We start from the raw sequence: 15832 nt of genomic DNA on the forward strand, positions 1-15832 counted from the left end.
AGTACACTAAAACAAACCTGATCTCTCTAGGACATGCAGAAGCCAAGTTATAAGCCCACAAATGTGTAACTGGACTACTTCTTTAAATTGACACCAAGCCCGGTGACCTTTGGGACATGGTTTGACCATCTATAGGAATGTGTAATCATCATGAAATGTTCAGATCACTTACAACTCAATAGATTCTACCTTCTTGTAACGTTTCAGCCTGATTGGACCTTGTTTTCACACAAATCGACCCAGAATGATGTGAAATTGTGCTTCGTGCAACATAATTCTGGGTGCCATTTACAAACCACAAGTGCTCATGACTCCATTCCTTTTTGTGGTTGTAGGGGCTGTTGATTGGAGTACACTAAAACAAACCTGATCTCTCTAGGACATTCAGAAGCCAAGTTATAAGCCCACAAATGTGTAACTGGACTACTTCTTTAAATTGACACCAGATCCGGTGACCTTTGGGACATGGTTTGACCCCCTTAGGAAAGTGCTATCATCATGAAACGTTCAGATCACTTACAACTCAATAGATTCTACCTTCTTGTAACGTTTCAGCCTGATTGGACCTTGTTTTTACACAAATGAACCCAGAATGATGTGAAATTGTGCTTCGTGCAACATAATTCTGGGTGCCATTTAAAAACCATAAGTGCTAATGGCTCCATTCCTTTTTGTGGTTGTAGGGGCTGTTAATTGGAGTACTCTAAAACAAACCTGACCTCTCTAGGATATTCAGAAGCCAAGTTATAAGCCCACAAAGGTGTAACTGGACTACTTCTTTAAAGTGACACCAAGCCCGGTGACCTTTGGGACATGGTTTGAACCCCTATAGGAATGTGTAATCATCATGAAACGTTCAGATCACTTACAACTCAATAGATTCTACCTTCTTGTAACGTTTCAGCCTGATTGGACCTTGTTTTCACACAAATGGACCCAGAATGATGTGAAATTGTGCTTCGTGCAACATAATTCTGGGTGCCATTTACAAACCATAAGTGCTAATGACTCCATTCCTTTTTGTGGTTGTAGGGGCTGTTGATTGGAGTACACTAAAACAAACCTGATCTCTCTAGGACATTCAGAAGCCAAGTTATAAGCCCACAAATGTGTAACTGGACTACTTCTTTAAATTGACACCAGATCCGGTCACGTTTGGGACATGGTTTGACCCCATTAGGAAAGTGCTATCATCATGAAACGTTCAGATCACTTACAACTCAATAGATTCTACCTTCCTGTAACGTTTCAGCCTGATTGGACCTTGTTTTCACACAAATGGACCCAGAATGATGTGAAATTGTGCTTCGTGCAACATAATTCTGGGTGCCATTTACAAACCATAAGTGCTAATGACTCCATTGCTTTTTGTGGTTGTAGGGGCTGTTGATTGGAGTACTCTAAAACAAACCTGATCTCTCTAGGACATTCAGAAGCCAAGTTATAAGCCCACAAATGTATACCTGGACTACTTCTTTAAAGTGACACCAGGCCTGTTGACCTTTGGGACATGGTTTGACCCCCTATAGGAATGTGCGATCATCATGAAACGTTCAGATCACTTACAACTCAATAGAGTCTACCTTCTTGTAACGTTTCAGCCTGATTGGACCTTGTTTTTACACAAATGAACCCAGAATGATGTGAAATTGTGCTTCGTGCAACATAATTCTGCGTGCCATTTAAAAACCATAAGTGCTAATGACTCCATTTCTTTTTGTGGTTGTAGGGGCTGTTGATTGGAGTACATTAAAACAAACCTGATCTCTCTAGGACATTCAGAAGCCAAGTTATAAGCCAACAAAGGTGTAACTGGACTACTTCTTTAAAGTGACACCAGGCCTGGTGACCTTTGGGACATGGTTTGACCCCCTATAGGAATGTGCGATCATCATGAAACGTTCAGATGACTTACAACTCAAGAGATTCTACCTTCTTGTAATGTTTCAGCCTGATTGGACCTTGTTTTCACACAAATGGACCCAGAATGATGTGAAATTGTGCTTCGTGCAACATAATTCTGGGTGCCATTTACAAACCATAAGTGCTAATGACTCCATTCCTTTTTGTGGTTGTAGGGGCTGTTGATTGGAGTACATTAAAACAAACCTGATCTCTCTAGGACATTCAGAAGCCAAGTTATAAGCCCACAAAGGTGTAACTGGACTACTTCTTTAAAGTGACACCAGGCCTGGTGACCTTTGGGACATGGTTTGACCCCCTATAGGAATGTGCGATCATCATGAAACGTTCAGATCACTTACAACTCAATAGATTCTACCTTCTTGTAACGTTTCAGCCTGATTGGACCTTGTTTTCACACAAATGAACCTAGAATGATGTGAAATTGTGCTTCGTGCAACATAATTCTGGGTGCCATTTAAAAACCATAAGTGCTAATGACTCCATTCCTTTTTGTGGTAATGGGGGCTGTTAATTGGAGTACTCTAAAACAAACCTGACCTCTCTAGGATATTCAGAAGCCAAGTTATAAGCCCACAAAGGTGTAACTGGACTACTTCTTTAAAGTGACACCAAGCCCGGTGACCTTTGGGACATGGTTTGAACCCCTATAGGAATGTGTAATCATCATGAAACGTTCAGATCACTTACAACTCAATAGATTCTACCTTCTTGTAACGTTTCAGCCTGATTGGACCTTGTTTTCACACAAATGGACCCAGAATGATGTGAAATTGTGCTTCGTGCAACATAATTCTGGGTGCCATTTACAAACCATAAGTGCTAATGACTCCATTCCTTTTTGTGGTTGTAGGGGCTGTTGATTGGAGTACACTAAAACAAACCTGATCTCTCTAGGACATTCAGAAGCCAAGTTATAAACCCACAAATGTGTAACTGGACTACTTCTTTAAATTGACACCAGATCCGGTCACGTTTGGGACATGGTTTGACCCCCTTAGGAAAGTGCTATCATCATGAAACGTTCAGATCACTTACAACTCAATAGATTCTACCTTCCTGTAACGTTTCAGCCTGATTGGACCTTGTTTTCACACAAATGGACCCAGAATGATGTGAAATTGTGCTTCGTGCAACATAATTCTGGGTGCCATTTACAAACCATAAGTGCTAATGACTCCATTGCTTTTTGTGGTTGTAGGGGCTGTTGATTGGAGTACTCTAAAACAAACCTGATCTCTCTAGGACATTCAGAAGCCAAGTTATAAGCCCACAAATGTATACCTGGACTACTTCTTTAAAGTGACACCAGGCCTGTTGACCTTTGGGACATGGTTTGACCCCCTATAGGAATGTGCGATCATCATGAAACGTTCAGATCACTTACAACTCAATAGATTCTACCTTCTTGTAACGTTTCAGCCTGATTGGACCTTGTTTTTACACAAATGAACCCAGAATGATGTGAAATTGTGCTTCGTGCAACATAATTCTGCGTGCCATTTAAAAACCATAAGTGCTAATGACTCCATTGCTTTTTGTGGTTGTAGGGGCTGTTGATTGGAGTACATTAAAACAAACCTGATCTCTCTAGGACATTCAGAAGCCAAGTTATAAGTCAACAAAGGTGTAACTGGACTACTTCTTTAAAGTGACACCAGGCCTGGTGACCTTTGGGACATGGTTTGACCCCCTATAGGAATGTGCGATCATCATGAAACGTTCAGATCACTTACAACTCAAGAGATTCTACCTTCTTGTAATGTTTCAGCCTGATTGGACCTTGTTTTCACACAAATGGACCCAGAATGATGTGAAATTGTGCTTCATGCAACATAATTCTGGGTGCCATTTACAAACCATAAGTGCTAATGACTCCATTCCTTTTTGTGGTTGTAGGGGCTGTTGATTGGAGTACATTAAAACAAACCTGATCTCTCTAGGACATTCAGAAGCCAAGTTATAAGCCCACAAAGGTGTAACTGGACTACTTCTTTAAAGTGACACCAGGCCTGGTGACCTTTGGGACATGGTTTGACCCCCTATAGGAATGTGCGATCATCATGAAACGTTCAGATCACTTACAACTCAATAGATTCTACCTTCTTGTAACGTTTCAGCCTGATTGGACCTTGTTTTCACACAAATGAACCTAGAATGATGTGAAATTGTGCTTCGTGCAACATAATTCTGGGTGCCATTTAAAAACCATAAGTGCTAATGACTCCATTCCTTTTTGTGGTAATGGGGGCTGTTAATTGGAGTACTCTAAAACAAACCTGACCTCTCTAGGATATTCAGAAGCCAAGTTATAAGCCCACAAAGGTGTAACTGGACTACTTCTTTAAAGTGACACCAAGCCCGGTGACCTTTGGGACATGGTTTGAACCCCTATAGGAATGTGTAATCATCATGAAACGTTCAGATCACTTACAACTCAATAGATTCTACCTTCTTGTAACGTTTCAGCCTGATTGGACCTTGTTTTCACACAAATGGACCCAGAATGATGTGAAATTGTGCTTCGTGCAACATAATTCTGGGTGCCATTTACAAACCATAAGTGCTAATGACTCCATTCCTTTTTGTGGTTGTAGGGGCTGTTGATTGGAGTACACTAAAACAAACCTGATCTCTCTAGGACATTCAGAAGCCAAGTTATAAGCCCACAAATGTGTAACTGGACTACTTCTTTAAATTGACACCAGATCCGGTCACGTTTGGGACATGGTTTGACCCCCTTAGGAAAGTGCTATCATCATGAAACGTTCAGATCACTTACAACTCAATAGATTCTACCTTCCTGTAACGTTTCAGCCTGATTGGACCTTGTTTTCACACAAATGGACCCAGAATGATGTGAAATTGTGCTTCGTGCAACATAATTCTGGGTGCCATTTAAAAACCATAAGTGCTAATGGCTCCATTCCTTTTTGTGGTTGTAGGGGCTGTTGATTGGAGTACATTAAAACAAACCTGATCTCTCTAGGACATTCAGAAGCCAAGTTATAAGCCCACAAAGGTGTAACTGGACTACTTATTTAAAGTGACACCAGGCCCGGTGACCTTTGGGACATGGTTTGACCCCCTATAGGAATGTGCGATCATCATGAAACGTTCACATCACTTACAACTCAATAGATTCTACCTTCTGCTAACGTTTCAGCCTGATTGGACCTTGTTTTCACACAAATGAACCCAGAATGATGTGAAATTGGGCTTCGTGCAACATAATTCTGGGTGCCATTTAAAAACCATAAGTGCTAATGACTCCATTCCTTTGTTTGGTAATGGGGGCTGTTAATTGGAGTACTCTAAAACAAACCTGACCTCTCTAGGTTATTCAGAAGCCAAGTTATAAGCCCACAAAGGTGTAACTGGACTACTTCTTTAAATTGAAACCAGATCCGGTGACCTTTGGGACATGGTTTGACCACCTTAGGAAAGTGCTATCATCATGAAACATTCAGATCACTTACAACTCAATAGATTCTACCTTCCTGTAACGTTTCTGCCTGATTGGACCTTGTTTTCACACAAATGAACCCAGAATGATGTGAAATTGTGCTTCGTGCAACATAATTCTGGGTGCCATTTAAAAACCATAAGTGCTAATGACTCCATTCCTTTTTGTAGTTGTAGGGGCTGTTGATTGGAGTACACTAAAACAAACCTGATCTCTCTAGGACATTCAGAAGCCAAGTTATAAGCCCACAAAGGTGTAACTGGACTACTTCTTTAAATTGACACCAGATCCGGTGACCTTTGGGACATGGTTTGACCCCCTTAGGAAAGTGCTATCATCATGAAACGTTCAGATCACTTACAACTCAATAAATTCTACCTTCTTGTAACGTTTCAGCCTGATTGGACCTTGTTTTCACACAAATGGACCCAGAATGATGTGAAATTGTGCTTCGTGCAACATAATTCTGGGTGCCATTTACAAACCACAAGTGCTAATGACTCCATTCCTTTTTGTGGTTGTAGGGGCTGTTGATTGGAGTACATTAAAACAGACCTGATCTCTCTAGGACATTCAGATGCCAAGTTATAAGCCCACAAATGTGTAACTGGACTACTTCTTTAAATTGACACCAGATCCGGTGACATTTGGGACATGGTTTGACCCCCTTAGGAAAGTGCTATCATCATGAAACGTTCAGATCACTTACAACTCAATAGATTCTGCCTTCCTGTAACGTTTCAGCATGATTGGACCTTGTTTTCACACAAATGGACCCAGAATGATGTGAAATTGTGCTTCGTGCAACATAATTCTGGGTGCCATTTACAAACCATAAGTGCTAATGACTCCATTCCTTTTTGTGGTTGTAGGGGCTGTTGATTGGAGTACTCTAAAACAAACCTGACCTCTCTAGGATATTCAGAAGCCAAGTTATAAGCCCACAAAGGTGTAACTGGACTACTTCTTTAAAGTGACACCAAGCCCGGTGACCTTTGGGACATGGTTTGAACCCCTATAGGAATGTGTAATCATCATGAAACGTTCAGATCACTTACAACTCAATAGATTCTACCTTCTTGTAACGTTTCAGCCTGATTGGACCTTGTTTTCACACAAATGGACCCAGAATGATGTGAAATTGTGCTTCGTGCAACATAATTCTGGGTGCCATTTACAAACCATAAGTGCTAATGACTCCATTCCTTTTTGTGGTTGTAGGGGCTGTTGATTGGAGTACACTAAAACAAACCTGATCTCTCTAGGACATTCAGAAGCCAAGTTATAAGCCCACAAATGTGTAACTGGACTACTTCTTTAAATTGACACCAGATCCGGTCACGTTTGGGACATGGTTTGACCCCCTTAGGAAAGTGCTATCATCATGAAACGTTCAGATCACTTACAACTCAATAGATTCTACCTTCCTGTAACGTTTCAGCCTGATTGGACCTTGTTTTCACACAAATGGACCCAGAATGATGTGAAATTGTGCTTCGTGCAACATAATTCTGGGTGCCATTTACAAACCATAAGTGCTAATGACTCCATTGCTTTTTGTGGTTGTAGGGGCTGTTGATTGGAGTACTCTAAAACAAACCTGATCTCTCTAGGACATTCAGAAGCCAAGTTATAAGCCCACAAATGTATACCTGGACTACTTCTTTAAAGTGACACCAGGCCTGTTGACCTTTGGGACATGGTTTGACCCCCTATAGGAATGTGCGATCATCATGAAACGTTCAGATCACTTACAACTCAATAGATTCTACCTTCTTGTAACGTTTCAGCCTGATTGGACCTTGTTTTTACACAAATGAACCCAGAATGATGTGAAATTGTGCTTCGTGCAACATAATTCTGCGTGCCATTTAAAAACCATAAGTGCTAATGACTCCATTGCTTTTTGTGGTTGTAGGGGCTGTTGATTGGAGTACATTAAAACAAACCTGATCTCTCTAGGACATTCAGAAGCCAAGTTATAAGTCAACAAAGGTGTAACTGGACTACTTCTTTAAAGTGACACCAGGCCTGGTGACCTTTGGGACATGGTTTGAACCCCTATAGGAATGTGCGATCATCATGAAACGTTCAGATCACTTACAACTCAAGAGATTCTACCTTCTTGTAATGTTTCAGCCTGATTGGACCTTGTTTTCACACAAATGGACCCAGAATGATGTGAAATTGTGCTTCATGCAACATAATTCTGGGTGCCATTTACAAACCATAAGTGCTAATGACTCCATTCCTTTTTGTGGTTGTAGGGGCTGTTGATTGGAGTACACTAAAACAAACCTGATCTCTCTAGGACATTCAGAAGCCAAGTTATAAGCCCACAAATGTGTAACTGGACTACTTCTTTAAATTGACACCAGATCCGGTCACGTTTGGGACATGGTTTGACCCCCTTAGGAAAGTGCTATCATCATGAAACGTTCAGATCACTTACAACTCAATAGATTCTACCTTCCTGTAACGTTTCAGCCTGATTGGACCTTGTTTTCACACAAATGGACCCAGAATGATGTGAAATTGTGCTTCGTGCAACATAATTCTGGGTGCCATTTACAAACCATAAGTGCTAATGACTCCATTGCTTTTTGTGGTTGTAGGGGCTGTTGATTGGAGTACTCTAAAACAAACCTGATCTCTCTAGGACATTCAGAAGCCAAGTTATAAGCCCACAAATGTATACCTGGACTACTTCTTTAAAGTGACACCAGGCCTGTTGACCTTTGGGACATGGTTTGACCCCCTATAGGAATGTGCGATCATCATGAAACGTTCAGATCACTTACAACTCAATAGATTCTACCTTCTTGTAACGTTTCAGCCTGATTGGACCTTGTTTTTACACAAATGAACCCAGAATGATGTGAAATTGTGCTTCGTGCAACATAATTCTGCGTGCCATTTAAAAACCATAAGTGCTAATGACTCCATTGCTTTTTGTGGTTGTAGGGGCTGTTGATTGGAGTACATTAAAACAAACCTGATCTCTCTAGGACATTCAGAAGCCAAGTTATAAGTCAACAAAGGTGTAACTGGACTACTTCTTTAAAGTGACACCAGGCCTGGTGACCTTTGGGACATGGTTTGACCCCCTATAGGAATGTGCGATCATCATGAAACGTTCAGATCACTTACAACTCAAGAGATTCTACCTTCTTGTAATGTTTCAGCCTGATTGGACCTTGTTTTCACACAAATGGACCCAGAATGATGTGAAATTGTGCTTCATGCAACATAATTCTGGGTGCCATTTACAAACCATAAGTGCTAATGACTCCATTCCTTTTTGTGGTTGTAGGGGCTGTTGATTGGAGTACATTAAAACAAACCTGATCTCTCTAGGACATTCAGAAGCCAAGGGTACCACTTTACAATAAGGCTCCCTTATAATTGGCTAATAAATGGTTTATAAATGTCTTATTAATCCATCTATAATGCCTTATATATGACTAATAAACATTTATTATGCATTAATTAAGGGTGAAAAAGACACTAAACTTACTAGTTTCTTGCCAAATAGTGAACCAAATCTGTTGACTTATGTACTTTATCTAGACTTCATATATTAAACATTTCAAACTAAGAAACTACCTTTTAAGCACTATTAGCATTTGTAAACAAGGTTTTGGGCAACTAATAATGTACCTTATAACTGCATTATAAATACTTACAATGATTAAAGGGAGGCTTATTGTAAAGTGTAAAATATGTCTTTATTCATTAATAGTTAATAAACATTTATAAATACAAACTGGAGCCTTATTGTAAAGTGTAAAACATGTCTTTATTTATTAATGATTAATAAACATTTATAAATACAAACTGGAGCCTTATTGTAAAGTGTAAAATATGTCTTTATTTATTAATAGTTAATAAACATTTATAATTACAAAAGGGAGCCTTATTGTAAAGTATAAAACATATCAGTGTTTATTAATGACTCTTAAACATTTTTAAATGTAAAATGAAACTTTTTTAGTATGAAACTAGTTAACATTTATTTATAACCAGTAAACTTTTTGAAGACTAGGGGCCTTACTATGAAAAGTATAACAAGCTGCCTTATAACATTAGACAATACTCTATCTTAACAAGTGCAGTTGTTTTGGTTACTCTTAGGACACACAAAACCTTCTAAACAAAAATGACAAGAAAAATCTTTGTTGTGTGGAAACTGAACACATAACTGAACAGATCGTTAAAAAATTACCAGTTTCACACACATCTGTTCTATAGCTAAATATGCTGAAACAGAACAAGTCAGATAACTGAGTAGGCTTTCAGACAGACTTGCCTCTTCGAATTGGAAGCAAAGTACCATCAGCCTTCATGCTTTCTATTTTGTTTTTCACTTCATCATTGCTTTGAATCTCTTCCTCACATCGCTTAGCAAAATGGAGTACCGTCTCTCCACTGGGCTTGTTGGAGATCAGCTCCTGGTAAACAAGAGGAGCTGCGATAGCGAGCTCAGCAACTGATGCCGTGGACACAACTGTGTTTCTGTCAATCCCATGCTTCTGAAAAGCTTTGGACAAGGTCTTCATCTTTGGAAATGTCTTGAGGAGGGACTTGTATCTCTGCACAATCTCACTTGGTGTTCGGACTGAGAATCAAATTAAAACAAAGAAAACTGTTAGAAACAAATGCTCATGGCACACAATACAATCTGTTACTATAATTTACACACACACATGCATATACGTGTGTGTGTGTGTGTGTATGCATTTCTAAAAATGCGCATCAGTCCAAACCTTATATTCAAGTTTGGTGTCAAATACAATGTAGTTTGAAGAAAATGTTTAAATGGTAATTTTATCTCCAAAGAACATATCTTCTAGCCTGGCCTGCCAGACTAGACTTCTGCACAGAGAGTCTGGTAACTCACAGGCAGAGAGGCACATGAGGGGCGGGATTAGCCAGCTCAAAAATGACCAATCAAAAAAAAAAAAAAGGTGGAAATGCCAACTGTACCATGTGACACAGTAGTTTTTTTAGCTGTAGTAAAAAATGGAGCCTGGTAATGGCGCAAACATCTTTCTTTAGAAGAAAGATTTTTAGCGGTTCTTGTTGTGGTTTCAAAGACATGTCCAAGTCTTTTACAACAGAGGAAAGAGCCGCGGTGAACTCCGCTTCAGACATAATTGTTTATGAGAATTTGAGCTTCACTGTGTGTGTGACATACGCTGCTCAGTGATGATTGGTTTGGTTAGCATTTTCAGGGGGGTGGGGTTATTTACATAGGAGAGTTACCAGACTCTTTCTCTGTGCAGAATTAAACAGAGGAGGACTCTGGCAGGCCAGGCTACATATCTTCTGAATATAAGTATTTTGCTCACCACGCTGCCGGAACTTCTTTTCCTCCTTCTTGTATTTCTTGGCTTTTGAATGCTTGTTTTTGAATTTGCGCTTTTGCTTCTTTGGGGGTGAAGATGAGGATGAGGATGACCACTCAGATGATGCAGATGAAGATGTGGAAGATGAATCCAAGTTTTCAGAAGGATTGTTGAAAAACGTATCATTTAATGGTTCGTCTTTAGGTTGCGCTGCAGAAAAAAATGGATGAATTTAGAATTTTTTTTAACACATATCAGGTAACACAGAGTGAAACAAACATGCAAAGTAGCTGCCAATTTCATTTCATTACACAATGGATGATTTTGTCAGCTTATGTGCTTTGACAGAATGAGAATGATGCACCCTTCTGAGTGAAATAATATACATGTGGCTGGGCAAATCTAATTTTTGTAGACTATAGAATAATAAAACAGTATAATGACTGAGTGTTGTTGTCCAATACAACATTAAATGTCAATAATTGGCAGTAATTACCTATTACCGTGGTGTTTAAAGGAGAAAAAGGGGAAAACTAAGTTGCTGGTACTAAGAGATAAAGTGGCACAACTACAAACCATCTAAATGAACACTTTGATGTCGAAATGTGTATTTTAAATTAATTATTAAAGTATGTAAATGAAAATGTATTTATTCGTGAGAGCACAGACAACTGTAAGAAAACAGATAATAAACAGATAATAGGTAATGGCATAATACATGCCAATTAATTAATCAATAGGTTTAAACCCAATTAGAACAAGTTATTTTTAAGAGTTAACTGGCATAACACCAAAGAGTAACAATTTTTTTTATCAACACAGTGACAATAAGGGATCTTCATGTATATTTATAAATTATCTGATTTTTATCACAATAATCTAAAATTAAACAATGTTTATGAAACTAGTTTAATGTCATACTTGACAGAGATGATAGCTGACTTCGGAGGAAATCCCTCTCTCCTTCCAGTTCTTCAATTCTCATCTTTTGCCACTCCAGCTTCTCCTTAAGAAAAGCAACTTCCTGTCTCTCCTTATTAAGAAGCACAGTTGCAGTAGGGGCAAGGCCAGAAGAAGTATCTAAAAAAGACAAAATTTAGACACACATTAACAACAGTAGCAGAATCTCTAATCTAAACTAGGCAAACTAAATGACAGCAGAAACAAAAATATCTACTTTAAATGGTAACAATACAAATGTAAAAAAAGTTCTGAGACAAACACCTGTTGTAGAGCAGACACTTCCAGAACAAAATAAATTATTCCTCCATGTTACCACACTGGGGTTATTCATAATGATATAAATGTATATACATTTACTAACTATTAAAAAATATAAAACTTTGTGAGGTGTCACTTTCGTAATAATTAATAGTACCAGAGATAGCTAGGCACTGTAGCAGCCAAATGGTTCATTGTTAGCATTAAAACATTCCTCACCATCACGTTTCTCTGTTGACAGCGTTGGTTTAGTGTTAACGTTATCCAGTCGCTGCTTTTTGTTTTTCTTTGAACGCGTGCTGACCGCAGGTGTCGCAGTGGAACAGGAATCTTTCTCTTCAGGTCCATCCATGGCGCTGCCGTAGCTAGCGTCAGTCCGTGTCGGTTTGACTGGTGGATCCACCTCAGCTCCGACGCACACCGATGGGAGGGACTTCCGTATTAAGATTCACTGTGATTGGATGTTTGCACTAAGCTCATCTCTGTATGGCTAATTTTCGTTTTATTCCCTTTGGCGCGACGATGGCTAGTTTTCATATGCAACCTAAAAATCCAGCGGGAAACGCTTCATAACTGAGTCCAATGCACTATAAGAGGTAAGCAAATTGTTTTATTTTTTGTATGCAGGGTTGTTCTTTTAATTATAATTCACTTTTAAATATTACTTTAGCTGATGAAGAAAAATCATTTTTAAGAATGAAAATGTTTTGTGTAAATGTAGCATGTTTTGTATTAACTTAACTAAATATTCTTGTTCCTGTTGTGTTAGCCATTTTTACATTTTTCTTTGAAAATTATCAGCATTTACAAGTTCGCTTGCAGGGAAGAGTAGTCATAAATAATGATAATTAACATATTTATTAAAAACCCATTTATCTTTCTTTTTTTGGTCATTCTTAGTAAGTCAACATAATTATAAATTCAGGTTTTTATTTAGCAAGTGTTACTTCCTGTTGAGCTGTGTATTGTAAAAAGAAAAAAAAACAACACAAATAGATTGCAGAGGCAATACAGTTAGTAACTGTATGTGCTGTGTTTTTTAAGTAAGTAAAATAAACTGGAACTAGAAATGTTTATATCTTGATTTTTTTTGTGTGTTGAATTTTTTGGTCAAATTAATGGTTTTACATTTTTCCTTGACTTTTCAAAGAATGCTTTGAGAATTATACAAAGACTTGATCTGTTGCTATATCAGTGACCTTTTTTTACCTATGACATTCTGAAGATACCAGTATTTCAATGTAATAATATAATTAAATAAATCTATAATTTTTCCTACTAGAATGCCTCTTGGGATGAAGTTGCGCACTCATACAGAGGGAAAACAAACTAAAAAGAAGACTCTGAGGCTGATTAAATGGCTGCAAAAGAAACACCTTCTAAAGAAGAAGCTGAGATGCCCTGTTTGCCACCATAAGATGAAAATGATATCTGTGGTGAAGAAAGACCAATTTATGTGGTATGAATGCATGATAATGTAGAACATTTAACATCACATTCTGATATTAAAGGCAGGGTACGTAAGTTGGAATTGTTAAAATAATTTTGACCATCTGACCTTGTTCTATGAGAAAAAGTGTGATCTTTCATATTTTATTTTTCTCCTAAGTCCCTCCCCTGGCTTTACAGCTAAACTAATAATTTCTGCAAGCCTACCACATTGGCCAATAGCACTACATTTCAGATGTTCTCTCACTTGACTCGGCTTTCCCTGCATGTGCACGTTAGGAGGCGTGGCTTTCGGCTCATTCAGGAAGGTCGGGGATAGAGCAACAGCCCTTCAAATTTTAAAAGCAAGACACAGTGCTAACTTTATCTCAATACTTATTTATTTTTTAATATAATTTTGTGATAATGTTTATAGGTTCATTTATTTACCTCACTTTTTGGTTTGTTCTCAGGTGCTGCAAAAGAGCAAGTCATAGAAAAGTCTCCAGAACAATTAGAACTGGCTCCCTCTTTGAGAAATCAAAATCTTCTCTTTTCAGTTGGATGAAGTTCATCTACAGGTAGCCTGTGTGTATAAATGTCAACAGGAATAGCAGTTAATAATAGGGCCTCAGTGAGTTTTGATTGGTTTTCATTTCTGTCGCAGATTTTCACAAGGGCTCAGGCTCAGGCAGATAGATATGATTGATGATGATGTGGCTGGCAGCTCCAAAACATTAAGTGCCATGGCAAAGCGTATTCGACAAGTCTGCATCAGTGCAATGGAAAGACACGGAGTAAATAAAGGGCACTGTCTTGGTGGTCACAAAGAATTTGTGGTTATGGATGAAAGCTGTCTCCGTCATCAGCGAAAGGTTGTAAACTCTCAGACCCCTTTGTTATTATCAGTCCAGATCTGAACATGTCCCCTAAACATATAAGTTTTAAGTTTTTACCATTACATTTAAGAATCAATATAGTAAAACTGTTACAACCAAACAAAAACAATCTGTTAATAAACATATTATTATATCAATTACTATGATGATTTGAATCACTTGAGTCAGAATTTAACTAAATTAAAGTTTGTAAAAGTAGTCAATTAATCCATAAAGGAAATGAATGACAGAAAACAGCTTTTTTATTCAACATCTTTGTCATGCTGTTAATAAAGTTAAAATACAATTTACTTTAATAACAGCAATACAATTAAAATGTTAAGATGCAAACTGCATTTAAGAATATACTTTGTAAATATTCTGTTTAACCTTAATCTTTTTTTATTTTCAGTATGCACGTGGACGCTTCGGAAATGCTTGGAAAAGAAAGAAATGGGTCTTTGGACTGATGGGAGTGAAAGACAAAAGGCGAAGGCTCGTGTTAAAACTTGTAGAGAAACGAACAAGGCGTCACCTTGTTCCTCTGATCAGACAGCATGTTAAGTCAGGTAGTGCCATTATCAGTGATGAGTGGAGAGCCTACAAGAATGTCTTGACAAACATGGGGTACAAACATTACACAGTAAATCACAGCAGGTGGTTTGTTGATCCTCACTCGGGCAGTCATACACAACATATTGAAAGAGCTTGGATGACAATTAAAGGACATATTCGCAGACTAAGAGGAAATCGTACAGAGATGTTGTTGGAGGAACATCTTAAAGTTCTCGAATGGTCATCTTGGCTTGGTTCAAAACATCCTGATGGACCACTGGGACGCTTATTCAAGGACATATGGAAATCATTCCCAGTTTAACCTGAATCTCTTCTACAACAGTTTTTTTTAGGGAGGGGGTATTTGGTGTGTTTGATGAGTTTGGATGTTAAATGTGCTACACTTACAATACATGACCATTTTTGACAGTAGTTAACATGGTTTGTACAAATATTTTAAGCATTTAGTGTAACTCTGAAGTTTAACAAATTTAAACATTTAAGACTAATTTTTAGTATTTATAAATGTTTATTAGTCATTAATAAATAAAGATATGTTTTATACTTTACAATAAGGCTCCAGTTTGTATTTATAAATGTTTATTAATCATTAATAAATAAAAACATGTTTTACACTTTACAATAAGGCTCCAGTTGTATTTACAAATGTTTATTAATCATTAATAAATAAAAACATGCTTTGCACTTTATAATAAGGCTCCCTTTTGTATTTATAAATGTTTATTAATCATTAATAAATAAAGACATGTTTTACACTTTACAATAAGGCTCCAGTTTGTATTTATAAATGTTTATTAATCATTAATAATCATTAATAAATAAAGACATGTTTTACACTTTATAAGAAGGCTCCAGTTTGTATTTATAAATGTTAATTAATCATTAATAAATAAAGACATGTTTTACACTTTACAATAGCGCTCCCTTTAATCATTGTAAGTATTTATAATGCAGTTATAAGGTACATTAATTATTTGCCCAAAACTGTGTTT

At 37.7% G+C, this 15832-nt stretch overlaps 2 protein-coding genes across 3 annotated transcripts; one reads left to right on the forward strand and one right to left on the reverse strand.

Annotated features, from left to right (window-relative positions):
- Positions 1-8846: 8846 nt before the first annotated feature.
- Positions 8847-12329, reverse strand: LOC139070236 (coiled-coil domain-containing protein 106-like). The gene is made up of 4 exons (XM_070551960.1): positions 12178-12329; positions 11659-11817; positions 10741-10947; positions 8847-10007 (listed from the first exon to the last, which is right to left on the reverse strand). The coding sequence occupies exons 1-4, from the start codon at positions 12308-12310 to the stop codon at positions 9685-9687; spliced, it is 822 nt and encodes a 273-aa protein (XP_070408061.1). The 5' UTR covers positions 12311-12329; the 3' UTR covers positions 8847-9684.
- Positions 12330-12467: 138 nt separating this feature from the next.
- On the forward strand, positions 12468-15474 carry LOC139070233 (uncharacterized). Of its 2 annotated transcripts, none has more exons than XM_070551953.1 (5): positions 12468-12554; positions 13241-13417; positions 13860-13967; positions 14054-14183; positions 14677-15474. In XM_070551953.1, exons 1-5 carry the CDS (start codon positions 12541-12543, stop codon positions 15139-15141), a joined length of 894 nt encoding a protein of 297 aa, XP_070408054.1. In that variant the 5' UTR covers positions 12468-12540; the 3' UTR covers positions 15142-15474. The 2 variants fall into 2 exon arrangements, with proteins under 2 accessions (XP_070408054.1, XP_070408053.1); XM_070551952.1 differs by having other exon boundaries at positions 14054-14261; positions 14677-15311.
- Positions 15475-15832: the final 358 nt, after the last annotated feature.

Source organism: Nothobranchius furzeri, chromosome 6, assembly GCF_043380555.1.
Source record: "Nothobranchius furzeri strain GRZ-AD chromosome 6, NfurGRZ-RIMD1, whole genome shotgun sequence".
Taxonomy (NCBI): Eukaryota; Metazoa; Chordata; class Actinopteri; order Cyprinodontiformes; family Nothobranchiidae; genus Nothobranchius; species Nothobranchius furzeri.